Source organism: Falco naumanni, chromosome 4 (genome assembly GCF_017639655.2).
Source record: "Falco naumanni isolate bFalNau1 chromosome 4, bFalNau1.pat, whole genome shotgun sequence".
NCBI classification, from domain to species: domain Eukaryota; kingdom Metazoa; phylum Chordata; class Aves; order Falconiformes; family Falconidae; genus Falco; species Falco naumanni.
In genome coordinates, this window is record NC_054057.1 from 28885248 (window position 1) to 28898330 (window position 13083).

General features: G+C 39.7%; 1 protein-coding gene across 2 annotated transcripts in view; it reads right to left on the reverse strand.

Annotated features, from left to right (window-relative positions):
- Nucleotides 1-13083, reverse strand: part of ABCB5 (ATP binding cassette subfamily B member 5) — a 59703-nt gene that overhangs the window by 33117 nt on the left and 13503 nt on the right. Inside the window, exons 2-4 of one of the 2 annotated variants that reach the window (XM_040593791.1) lie at nucleotides 1912-1979; nucleotides 792-879; nucleotides 620-668 (exon numbers count right to left, since the gene is read on the reverse strand). In XM_040593791.1, the coding sequence (XP_040449725.1) occupies nucleotides 620-668; nucleotides 792-879; nucleotides 1912-1933 (159 nt within the window). In that variant the 5' untranslated portion in view covers nucleotides 1934-1979. Of the gene's footprint in view, nucleotides 1-619; nucleotides 669-791; nucleotides 885-1911; nucleotides 1980-13083 lie in introns of those variants that run through there. The other variant, XM_040593792.1, reaches the window with a different exon arrangement.

Sequence of the window (13083 nt, forward strand, 5' to 3'; positions counted from 1 at the left end):
CTGCTAGCAGAAAAATGTTTGCAGCAGAGATTGTATCTTAAGGCTTGTCTACCCTTGAACATTTGTTTGGTTTAAAGAAGGATGTGAATTTAAACTGCCTTAGCTATTCCTGGATGTGGTTAATCTGAAATCAGAACATTTTATTCCTCACTGTCCTAACCCTCTTCCAAAGTGTAAATGGACATGGAATAAACCAAAGAATAAAACTTATCTTGTTCCAGAATAAACAAGTCCACGTGTAAGTTATTTGGAAATAGCTGTTGTGTGGAAAACTTACACAAAACCATATCACTGGTTCTCTCAAAGACTAGATCCCTCGGATGTCAAACACAGGAAAAAATCCTTTATAGAGATAAGGCAAGGGACGGTGCAGCATATATGTGCTAGATCAGCCTTAGCAGGGGTGAGCTTCATCCTCCAACAGCACTAAGGTAAACTGCTATCAGTGCTACCAATACACCAAGGGAAGAATCTGACCTAATCGATTCTAAAGAGGTCTAGCATCAATAGGCGTCAGGCTTCTTCTCCAATTTTTAATTGCCTATTAATTATAATTCATAAACAACTCACAATGGCAAATAAAGAAAATACAACGCAGATCATCAAACTGGACACTAACCAGTTCACAAATGCCAACCACACGTTTCTCTGTCTTCTCATTTTCCTTCCTAGGGGAAAACAAGACTAGTTAAAATGATTTTTTTCTAGCAAAGCCATGTTAAACTCCCCCCATTCCATACACTCAGGACATGAGTGGGCAATGTGTTAAGTTCAAAGAAGAGAATACCTACTTTTTTCTTTTGGGCTTTAACTGGTCACTTTGTTCAAGATTTTCATCATGTTGGAAAGAAGGGTTGTCATATCCCCTGCTTGCAGATTCTGTGAAATAAAAAGCAGACTTTTTTCTTTTTAACGTAATAACTCATCTTTTGAACCAATTTCTTGCAACTATTCCTGCTGATTCTTTAGCATTTAAATCCTAATGAACAGTTTTTCCCTCATGTTCTTGGTGAATCTTTCTTGAGACTTCCTTTCTTTTCAGTTTATCTCCCTTACTCCAGAAAAAAGCTTCCAGCTCCATTTCTCAAATGGAAACAAGCTTCATTTTTTACAATTAAAATATATTTATACAGAAAGGCTATCAAAGGCTAAAAGCAAGAATTAACTGCAAACACCTACACAACTTAATGCAAATAAGAGGAAACCGAAACAAGCAGAATTGCTTATAGTGAAGGTTATAATTGCTCTAGGTAACATGGAATAGATGTGAGTTAAGGGAAGAATCATGCCTTTGCCTGTAATAACCATCTTAATTATTTCTTTGTATTGCAGTTGCCACATGTCCCACTTCCTTTGTGCAAGAGGCTTTAGAAAGCTACACAAAAGAAGAATCCTACTCCAGAAAGCTTATGATTCTAAATGCAGAAAATGAGATGTAATACATGGGTAAAGAAACTGATGAGCAACCACAGTAGGGAGCCAGCTGTGAATTGCATGGGGAGAACAGAGGCTCCACACACCAGCCACCCCCAGTTTACCTTTACTTTAACTGCTGACTTGCTACGAGTAGAATTTTCCACATACTGTTTTTAACATCAGTCTATAAACAGTGGTTCAGACAACCATTTGAAGGCAATGATGTGCTTCCACCTTATTGAGCTGATCTTAGGAGCATTTCCATGCCTAGGCTAGGACTCACCTAAAGAGTTTTACCCATGTAAATGAATTTTATTGAACTTGGTGGAATGATTCATGCATAAACATTTTCTAGGTGGTGGCTTTATTTCACTAGAAATGTATTGTCTTCAGTAAAACCATATGGCAATCAGTAAAGACTTAAAATGTACCTTTAGATTTGGAGCCTTGGAATATATCCCTCAAACACACACAGCTTTCAGACCTGTGGCTTACCAGTGTCAAGGGGATCCACCATTGTTGTTTGTCGTATGCTTATGAGATAAAGTCACATTAATCAAAACCTGCATTAAAAGAGCAATAGGCGTTTAGAACTAGTAGATATGTAAAGAGTTTGCATTAAAATATTTGTGGGTTTTTCCATGACACATTACATTTTGCTCTCAGCATTGTCTTACTTAAATATAATGACTAAAGAAATGTACGTAACAGTGCGATAAGTAACTACTTTATTAAGAACAGTGCAGACTATTCCAATGGAACCTAAGTCAGGAGCCAGTTTTAGTAGCCTTCTATGCTAAATCCCTAGATCATTTATACAGAAATTATTGTGGAGGATCTATTACAGAACAGATGATTTCCCTCATTATCTTATGGTTGATTAAAACTTGTTGAGCAGTCATAACATGAGCGTGATTGTAGCCATAAAGACTACAGACACACGCCATACATTACACCATACACCAGCAGAGCAAGATTTAGAGGCGGTAAATGGCTGATGCTCCAAGTTTCCCTGGGCTTTTCTTGATGTATCACATATATAGATTAAAAGAAAAAAAAAAAAGAAAAAAAAAAGGCAAACCCCACACACATTAATTTGATGAAGGCTAAAATAATATCAATAACAAAATGAATAATCAAACGGACATTTTAAAAAAAAGTTTCTTTAAACATCCTTTTTTGGCAGATTCCCGGCGGTGTTTCCCCCCACGTTATCTCGGCTTACCGCACAGCCCGCTCGGTGCCCGCGCCCCTCACGCCGCCCCGGCGGGGCGCAGCGCCCACGCCCCCGCGCTCCGCCCGGCCGCGCCTTTATAGCGTTGGGCGCCGCCCGCCCTCCCGCCCGCCCTCGGCTCGGGTTTCAGGTGCGGGCCGGGCGGGCGGCGCCGGGGCAGCGGGGCCCGCCGAGAGGCTCCCCCGGTATGGCGGGCGCCTGCCCTCGGCAGCCCCCCCGGCGAGGGCCCGCAGGCCGCCGGCCCCGCCAGCCGCCCCGAGGTCGGGGAGCGCTCTCCAGGCCGGGTCTCGCCCTGGCTGGAGCAGGGGGGATTTAGTCTGGCACACCGCCGCCAAGCCGCGGTGAGCGGGCAGCTGGAGAAGAGCCACTTGTCACAGTCAGGCCTGTGAAAGCTGTCTGCAAGGCCGTACCGAACCTGGGCATGGCTTGAGTGCATTCAGCAAGTTCTGGCTAAGAGCAAAGATATACTGATGAATTTGAACTAAGAATTGTTATTAAAAATAAGTGTTTTCATTTCCCACTCCCAAATGACATGAAAAGCAAAACTAGCTGAACGCACTGTTTTTAAGAGAAGCAAAGCATTGCATTTTGCTTATTTAGTCCCCATCTTTTCCCAGCAATTTGTGTGGGGCTTTGTTTTGGCACAAGTAAGGCTCTTTCTTGTTTCAGATTAGCTCGGGAGTGTTGGTTTTTTGGTTTTTTTTTTGCCCTGGCCCCCCGGGAAGAAATCAGGTAAACAGATTTACCTCACAGGCCAGCAGGAACCCTTCCCCAGTCCCACCCTCACGGGCTGGAATCTGTACCACCTGCTTCCACTAACGCCTTTAGTGTTTACGGAAACTAACGTTATTTTCCCAGCCACTCAAATGCCATTATCCTAAAGCCAAGCCCCAGATAAGTAAACTAGTTACTAGCTGAAGTTATTCTCAAGTAACAAGTAACTCTGCCTAATTCAGGCTTCCCTCTTCTGCATTCCCCATGGGATTTGGGTTACATTTTACATGTTGGTCAGCATAAAAGGCATTAGGCATCATCACCTCCTGCACATTGGGACCCTATACATTCAGTTAGATTCAAACTCCTACATGTTAGAGCTATTATTACTTTATCTCATAAGCACTACCTAGAGTTTATATTACCAACTCAACATTAAGCCTGCATAACATACATCTACAGCTGTGCTACGTTCCAGAGAATTATCAAAAGCTTTGGCTTCTGCTGCTATGAAAAAATCTGAGTTTACAGATTTTCAGGAGAGAAAACAGTAAACTGAAGTACTTTGCTGTCCCAGCCCAAAGGTTCACAGCTGTGCACAGTATTTCCTTCACCAAAGGCAACAGGTTTTTTCTTATTCATCTCAATGGGAGTGAGACCAACTCCTCACCGTGCCTCAGTTTTTGTTAGAACGGGTGATTAACTTATTTTCAGAAGAAACTATAATCACACTTAAATTATTAAGCATAGGAACACCCCACCTAGAAAGCAAATGACTGGATTTGGTGCTAGCGTGGAGCTGACAGAGCACATAAGTAGTTAAGTAGAAGAATGGGGGTACTATGAACCCAAACAACTCTCTCTGACCAGTTTTCAGGGCTGCTAAGCACCCACACACCTTACTGGGGATCACTGGCAGCTAGGGAGTGTTTGGTACCTCTGAAACACACACACACTTTCACTTTTCAAAGCTTCATTATCAGTTATTCACACACAGTAGCAATTAAGTGTCAATTACAATCCAAATCCATTGTCCTACACACTGCATGCCTGGTAAGAGAAAGCCTCAGCATCCCCCTGCATAGAATTCAGTCCAAAAAGGGTATGCAAGATGAGCAGTGCCAGCAACCGATAGTGCAAGAAAGAGAAGCATGGGGTGTTGAGAAGAAAGCAGCTTCCTCCCGCCTGCCTCCCACCGTTTCTTCCTTTGAGAGTGGTGTTATACTCTATGCAGGTTAATGATCATCTCCAAAGTGAGGATGATAAACAAACCAAACCATGAACAAGCAGATTAAAAAAAAAAGAAAGAAAATGAACAAAAAAAGGAGCAAGAAAAAACAAGAAAAAATCTCCTGGAAAAAGATTCCTGATCTAACTTACTGAGAAACATCAACTCATAATCTAATTACAGTTAACTACTCTGTACTTCAGTAAAAAATAAGTTAGCACAGTCTAACATTTTGCAGAAGCAAATGTTCAGGACTAAAACACATGTGTCAAGTAGATAAGACTCCCATCAATAAAAGAAAGCAACAAAGCAAGACACGAAATGATAGCTCACAGTAATGCCCTTATAGTTCTGGGGGTGAGGGTGACATTAAGGTAAAATATTATAACATGATTTTGAGAAGAAATGCTATTTGTTCTTTTATCCAAAAATATGTGTGGAGCTTTAGAAAACATTCACTGCATCTGAAAAGTATTTTATTCCAAACAGACAATATACACCCGTGCCTCCACATGTCTTGTTCATCTATCCAGAAACAGTCAGTGAGAGGAAAAGCAAAATTAAATACAGTCAAATATTATTAATTAACACCAGTCATAACTGACTGAAGTAGAAGAGATATTTACTTTAAAGAACTATTAACTATAAGACCAACATTACTATAAACAAATAGAAAACCCACCAAAAAAACACCCCAGAACACAACTTAGAAATAAGAATTCATTTGTCTAGCAAAGCATTAACACTAAAAAGAATACAATTTATGGTATGCAAAAGTAGTAGACACCCCATTTTACTGGAACATTCCTTCAAAATAACAGTCAAATACAAAGAAAGCATGTTATATCTTACAAGCGTTGTAGCTCATTACTGCTTTTTGACTTCTACAACAGACCAGAAGAGCACCAGCAAAACACCCAGCCTGCACCTACAAGCAACACACACGGACTCAGGGCTAGTATTTGACCTATTACCTTAATCACAGGTGAACACCTACCTTTTCCATGTAGCTGGGTTGTAATTAACAGGACGGAGCTATAAAAGGTCTTCACTCACTGTCCTTTAGTGTTAGTTGCTTTGTGACTTTTGCATTTGTGTTGTGCCTCTGATTCAGCCAGGAAAGGCTTAAAAATAAATTTAAGAAGTTCTGGCTTTTGATTTTTTTGTCAGAAATCAGACCAAAATGGAACACTGATATTGCAGGCTTTGTGGGCTAGTCACCATTAATTGTAATCAGCACCCGCATATCTATAGTAGCACAGGGACATATATGTATTGTACTCAATCTCAACAGTAATGTTAATAAACACTGGTAGTAGCTGTAGTCATGGCACTGTACTTGCAGCCTTACTCTGAGACAAGGTCGTGTTTTCGTGGGCATAAAAGGAGTGGCTCATTATCACCCAACATTCTTCACTGAATTCCTTGAGTAATAGGTTATGAATGTTGACCATTTGGGTTATGAATATGGGAATTATGAATGCATCCTACATCGTTAACTTTTGTCAACATAAAAATTATTGGAAAGATTCTGCCTAAGGTTAATGAATGTCTGAGAGGCAGAGTTACCTCCACCACTGCCTGACTGATCCAAGTAGGGCTATATAAACTGATAATATCCAATACCCACAGGGGATGAAAAGGAGTCTTTTGTGGAGCAGCTGTGGACTTCTGTGTCCTTCAGAGATTATAGGTTTTTGCCCCTTCTCTGTCACAGCAGTTAATGCTAAACCTAGATGGGGTAGTACAAAACGGAAAGCCCATAGTTTCAGGATACCAGCTGGGGAAATGGGAGAGGGGTAAATTCTGTTGACTAAGTTAAGCTAAGGTAAGCTTAATTACACCATTGGTTAGGCTGGGGAAAGAAATCACATTTGCAAACCAGAAGTTAAGAAGTTTTCTAGTTTCTTTACAGGGAGCAGCTAACTAAAATGTCGTAATTCTCCGAACCAAAACCAAGTGACGTGTACTACTGTAGCATTGGCACCTGCAGAGCTGTCAGGGATTTGGTGCAATGAATGGAGAAAATCTGGCTAGAGGTGCGTGTTGGAAGAATTAAAAATCGGGTAGTGTAAAGAAATATGTCACAACACTTCTTGAACTTCCTGAGAAAGACTGAGCTATGTTGTCCAAAAGTCCTAATTCTGTAACGGAGCAAAACAATTATTTGTGGTTTTCCAGAAACCAGAGAGCGGGAACATATCTGATTCTTTTAACTAAACGGAGTTACATCAAAGACAGCTATTTAATCATAATTGTTTCTAACCAGAACAACTTGCGAGAATTTACTGAGCCTGATGTGTGTTTTACAAGTTCTCCATAATACACGTTTTGTCAAAGGAAAAAAAAAACCAAGGCAATGCATTTTATTCCCTCCTATGAAGTTTGCATGTCTGTTTTAGGAAAGACTTAACTGCTAAGTGTGAAGAATTTGCACATTTCTTAAATGATTACTATAATTCTTCTTGCCTTTAAAATAAAGGTCAAGTCAATGTGGTTCATTGCTTTCCTATGAAAGAAATATTTTCTTTTTTCCTGTAAGTAATTAAGTGGTATAAGTAAAGGTCATAGGAAGCACTAAAGGCAGTCACTCTGCTGAACACTTGGTGTACCTTAAACAGGGAAACTTCCTACATTATCAAAATGGTGAGTTAAGTCAATAAAGACCTATAGAGAGAGTTCGCAGGAATAAATGTCGAGTTATATACCTATTCCAGAAAGACAGGGAGGAAAGAAAGGTTAAGGGCAGAGGAGCTGCCTTATGTAAGCAAGTTACTTATTCTAGGGCTTTCCCTGCATCAGGAGAAAGACAAACTAGTCGGTTTTGGTCCATCAGACCAGGAGTATTAAGAAGATGATGTTTCATTAGTCTAGCTAAAGGAAAGGACTAGAGAGACCATTACATGCCTGGGCATCTGTTGGGCAACACAGGCAAGAGGGAAAAAATATCTCTTAAATTCTTGGAAAGTTCTGGGAACAAAATTTTCTTTCAAGAGGTGAGAGAAGTAACTGAAGATGGGTTTTTCTACAGTAGAATGCAATCAAGGAAGAACATTTGCATGAAAGTGATGACGAAATTATAATGTTGATGATTCTTTAAAAAAAAAGAGAGGAATGACAACAGAATAAAGAAAATAAGTTTGAATAGAAAATTATTGTTATTCATGGAAAAGCACTCTAAAGGCAAAGGGGGTAAAACAAGTTGGCAATTGCTACAAACTTGTTATGGATTTGAAACACAAAGAGGTCATTCTTTCTATGCAGAAGCACAAGATCCACGTGTAGGAATAGTCTGTCAATAAGTAGAGGTTGGGAACGATTTTGTAGGCCGATTTTCTGCAGAATAGCATCTAGGAGATATACTGGATGGAAAACTGAACAAAAGCCAAAAATGTCAAACCGCTGTGAAAAAAAAGAAAAATTCACAAAAGCGCAGAAGAGTCATATGTGAAACACATGGAGTAGTTTTTTCTCTGCATAGCACTGTTAAGTCCTTAGCTGGACTGCTATGTCTAATTTTTGATTATTTCAAGAAAGATATGGGTGATAGGAATTACGGAAGAAAGCAAAACTGAAGGGGTATAAAGGACATGGCCTCTGAGAAAAAACAGATGGAACTGGGTTTGGTGCAGTGGAAAACATGCGATTCATTTTAGAAAAATATGAGAGACTCTTGCAAAAGCAATGTAATCCGGTGTCTTCCAGATCTGCTGTAGCACTGAATTACAGTAAGAAAAAAAAAAAAATTAGGAAAATGGCAATTAATTGTATGGATAGTTAAGCACTGGGCCAGATTACTGGTGGAGCTGTTGGTGTCTGTTGGAGCTGTTGGTTAATTTCTTTTTTTTTTTTTTTTTTTTTTTAAGGTCAAGTCAAGCAGTTGTCTACAAGGAAAACTTTTGTATAGTTGATTTTAACTTGAGGACTGGGAAAAGATGGAATTGTCTTCCAAGATCCTCACTGGCTTTATTTTCTCTGTTGTGCTGATAAACATGATGAAAGGCAAAATGGAATTGTATTTTGGTTAAAGACATGAGGTTAGATGTAAACTGAGTCTGTGGAACAGGTGGCTACAGTTTTGGTGAAGATTTCTGCTAGTGAGAGGTTGAAAACTGAACAAGTGGTAGAGTGACTTCACTGCCTAGTCCATATCCTGGGGTGGATCATTGACATGGAGTATACATTAACTTCCAGGTTGCTTCTTGGACTGAACCAATTAATTCATTTTTCAGATGAAAGTGGGTTTGGTTTTGAGAATAGTTTGTTCCCACGTTTGCTCCTAAGAACTAATTTCTATAGAACAGTTTTGGTTCTTTATATCTTCTGCAGTCCTGGAACATGGTCCTTGTGCCCTTATTTCTGCACGCTGTCACAATATATCCTGGAGCATGCAACACATAGCCTTCAATTTGGGCTATAAAAATATCTCTCTGTGTTTTTGCCTTCTGTGTAATGTCATTGTGACATTGTGACAGTTCAGCACTCATACACAGCACTATGGAGTGTTAAAAGACAAGGAGTAATCAGTATGTCTTGGGGGTTTGGGTGCACCACATGAGATGCAAAGGAAACTCAGACTAAGTAGTAGGCCATAGAAACCATGGAAAAGGCCAGGCTATTCCAGAGGGGCTATTTCTGAACAAAGTGGATACAAGCTGTTGAAACCATGAAGGTGATAGACCTCTTCAGGAGTTAAGTGTTTTTAGCAGTGTAGATTCAACTACTGATGTGGTTTGTTCACTGGTAGGGTTTCATAATGTTTTACTGACATAACCCGGGAATGAAGTTGTGTGGGTAGAAATCTCATATTCTGTTTCTGAAGGGTCTTTTTTAGGACTCAGCCATCTCACACCAAAGAGTTAGATGATGGTGAATCAACAGTTCACATATGAAAATGTGAAGAACATATCAGATGTCTTTACTACAAGGGTAGCATCAGTCAAGACCCTTTCTTTGACAACATTTTGAATGTACTGCACAACGCTGGACAGGGTGTGGACAGCACAGAGAATTTCAGTTAATTTATTCTTTAGTCTCAGACTGTCAGAGGGAATTACCAAGTGACAATTACTTTCCTTTAACTGTTTGTATTTCTCAATGCAATGCCAATTCTTGAGGCAAGGACCTTTCTCTCTTTTGCTGTAGCCTCTCCCTCTCCAATAATCTGGCATTTTGTACATATATATAATTTAAATAACGTGACTGAATCAAACAGGTGTTATTCATACAGGTAGCATGTGTTTACTACCAAATGATGTCCTGACTAAATGTTCATATGCTCCCAAAGGTCAGAAAATGCTGTCCTTCTCATCTGAAGGGATCAGTGTAAACATCCCTGCTCACCGATCATGCACTTTATGACTCCTATGAGCATATCACTGGGTGCTTCCCTTGCCAGGACAGACCATGGTTAAAATGGAGTTGGTGCTTTTGTTTTTGGTTTGGTTTGGTTTGTTTTTTTGCAAATGTGTGCTAACAGTGACCTTCCACTGATACTATTTAATCCAGGAAAAGGCAAGTTTGAAAAGCAGAGGCAAAAGATAAGTGTTTGAAGATACGCGTAAAGCATTTAACCTTAACTGAAATAAAACTCTTAAGAAGAGAAATAAAAATGGGCTTCCCATTTAAATAACATATATGGACAGCTCCCAACTGATGGAGAGGTTGGCTGTATCAGGACTGGGCTAGATCTGATGCCATGCAGTTCAAGGGCACAGTTTTTCCTAAATCACCTGCTTTCCCTACCAGCTCCACACCATGGTTGTTCTGTCTTCCAAGAGCTGCAGCACCTGCCTGTGCAGCTGGAATCAGCACTTCCCCCAGTCCAAAACCACTTTTTTTTTTTTTTTCTTTGTTTAGATGTTCACAAACTTTTTTCCATGCCATGAACACTGAAAATCCTGGGTATCCCCTAACATTACACTTCATAGTCACCTCCAAGTTATATGGTCCCTGAGGGCCCAAATAGGAAAAGGCATCCTAGGATTAATGAGGAATTATCTTGGAATAGAGGAGATGGGGCAAATTTCTGAAGGCAGCTGCCTTATAGTACTTGTGCACAGACTACAACTGATCACCAGAATAAATTACCCTAATTATAAACCTGGCTTAAATCTCTTGTGTTAGAGAAGATGTTAGTTCTGCTCATAAAGTTGTATTCTGTGGTCACAGTATTGTTTTCCTTTGGGGTAGCTGTTTTTTTTTTTCCATGGCAGCTCATTCACATGTACTGAGTCGTAATCTCTTCTGAGGAAAAATACTTTGGCACTTCAGACAAAAGCAGTAGGATTTCTGCCAGTGAGTGATTCCTGCATTTCAGACTGCCATGTCCATGGTGGCTACTCCTGGTGCTGGCTACCATGGCACCGTGATCTGGTTCAGAGGGAACAAGACTGACAGAGTGCTGAGGGGAGGAACAAAGTATTACACCTCTCTGTCACACAGATAGCTTGTGATGAGAGGCAGAGCAAGGACTCTGTGTCCCAAAGCTGGCTTAGTCAAACTCCAGTGCTTAAAAGGCAGATGCTGGCATCTTCTAAATATCCTCCCTTTTGGGATACTGTGTGGTAGACTCTCAGTTATCACTTAAAATCTCCCTTTTCTACTTCCTCCTTCCACCTAAGAAGTAACAGTATTCACTGACCTTAGTTATCTTCATACTCTGCAGGCTGGGATCTAATACTATCTCCTTTTCCCATACATTTCTGATCCAGTTCTTCAGCTGACAGGCAGTTTAGGACATGTTTTCTCCAGTGTAATCTTTAACAATTTATGCTCACAAGAGTGAAGGAAACCCTTCACATGGACTGAGGAGTGCTCAGGCAACCAAGGGGGCTAGTTACATACAGATCTTGGGTTTTGTCCTGTTGACATAACCTCTAGATCAGGACTGTCTGTACTGCTTTTATGCAGTGCTGAACTTTTAGTTCTAACTGTGTTTGCAATATTAAACTAGTTATGTAAGTTTACATTTCTGTATGCATCACTGCACAGTCATGCTTAGACTTTCACTAAACTTTCCTTGTACTAGTTTCTAAACAGATTACAAGTGCTCTAATGAACTTCTGGTTGGACCTAAATTAACATGGGCATCAAAAAGGTCTGATGAAGGATATTTCCTTTTAAGGAGGAGTTGGTGCTTCCAAGGTATGCACAAGAACGCACCTGAACAGCTCTTAAAGATTCAGGAAATGATTAGGCTTTTCTAGTTAACAACAGCCTGCCAAAAAAGATTAGACTATCGGAGACTAGCTTTTGAAGTATATTAATCTTCCTTTACGTGCCTTTGTATATAATAGGGGTAGGAACGCTGAAAGTAATTGTAACTACTGCCATGTATTTGCTAATTATTCTTTTAAAAAGTATGGCAAATTATCTCTGCTGTACTACCAAAATTTGTTTGAAGCTCCTGAATGGTCTCGGAATTGTCTAATGAGTGACTTAGTATAGGAATAAATTCAGGTAGCACATCAGTTAATTAACTGGCCCCTAAAATAACTTCTGTTCAGAGAAGAAATACTTCATTTTATGGCATCTTTAGTTGCATAGCAGAATGATAGTAAAGTAGATATTCTAAAAAGTAAGTATTTGAAATCAGTTTCACCAAAAGTAAACTCAAAGAAGAGATAAAATTTTAAAATATTTGTTACTCAAATGTTACTTTGATTTATTAACAGATGCAAATTTATTTAGGTCAATGAAAAAAAAAAATCCCTCCTGATCCTTCTTATAACAGTCTGTGTCATTCACTAGGACTCAGTTTACTATTCTGATGAACTGATACTTATGGAAATAATTAGACAATCCCAGCTGCACTACCCATTACTAAATATCCTTGAGGTCAATATGTGCTGTGTATTTCCCTTTTTGATGTCATTCAAAAAAGCTTTTAATGAATTACAAGTGAATGTGTACCATATGTCCAAGACAGCAATCGGGAGGAGCTTTCAGACAGTATCACTGTGTATGCATTGAGGCTTTTTGTTGTTTTTTTTTTTTTTACTGTTTATGTTGGATGCTATCCTATAACCATTAGGAGGACACAATTTATATATTTGTCATTTACTTTTACAATTACAAGCCAGTTGTGTTGTGATGCTGTGGTATGCAACATCCTACAACATTCCTGTACCTATAAACCTGGTAGGCTCAGGATCCAGTTATTTCTCCTGAGATCTTGGTGATTTATTTATTTTTTAATCAAGAAAGCTATTATTGTCTCTTTCTAAGTCCCAGACCCCAGCATGAGCTTATGATAGCTTTAACCGGAGTCCAACAGGGAACAATCCCTTCCTTGCCAAAAGCACATAGAAGTCCAGTCATGGAACAGAACAAAGCCAAGATTTACTGAAGTGCTAAAAATGATCAAGAGGGAGGGTGAGAAGCCCTTCTCCACCAGCAGTTCAGAACACTGTGAGACACACAACATCTAAATTCCTGCTGTCCTGGTTGTGGGTCGTGGGTCTCCCAGAGGAAAAGGGTGCCCTAGTGC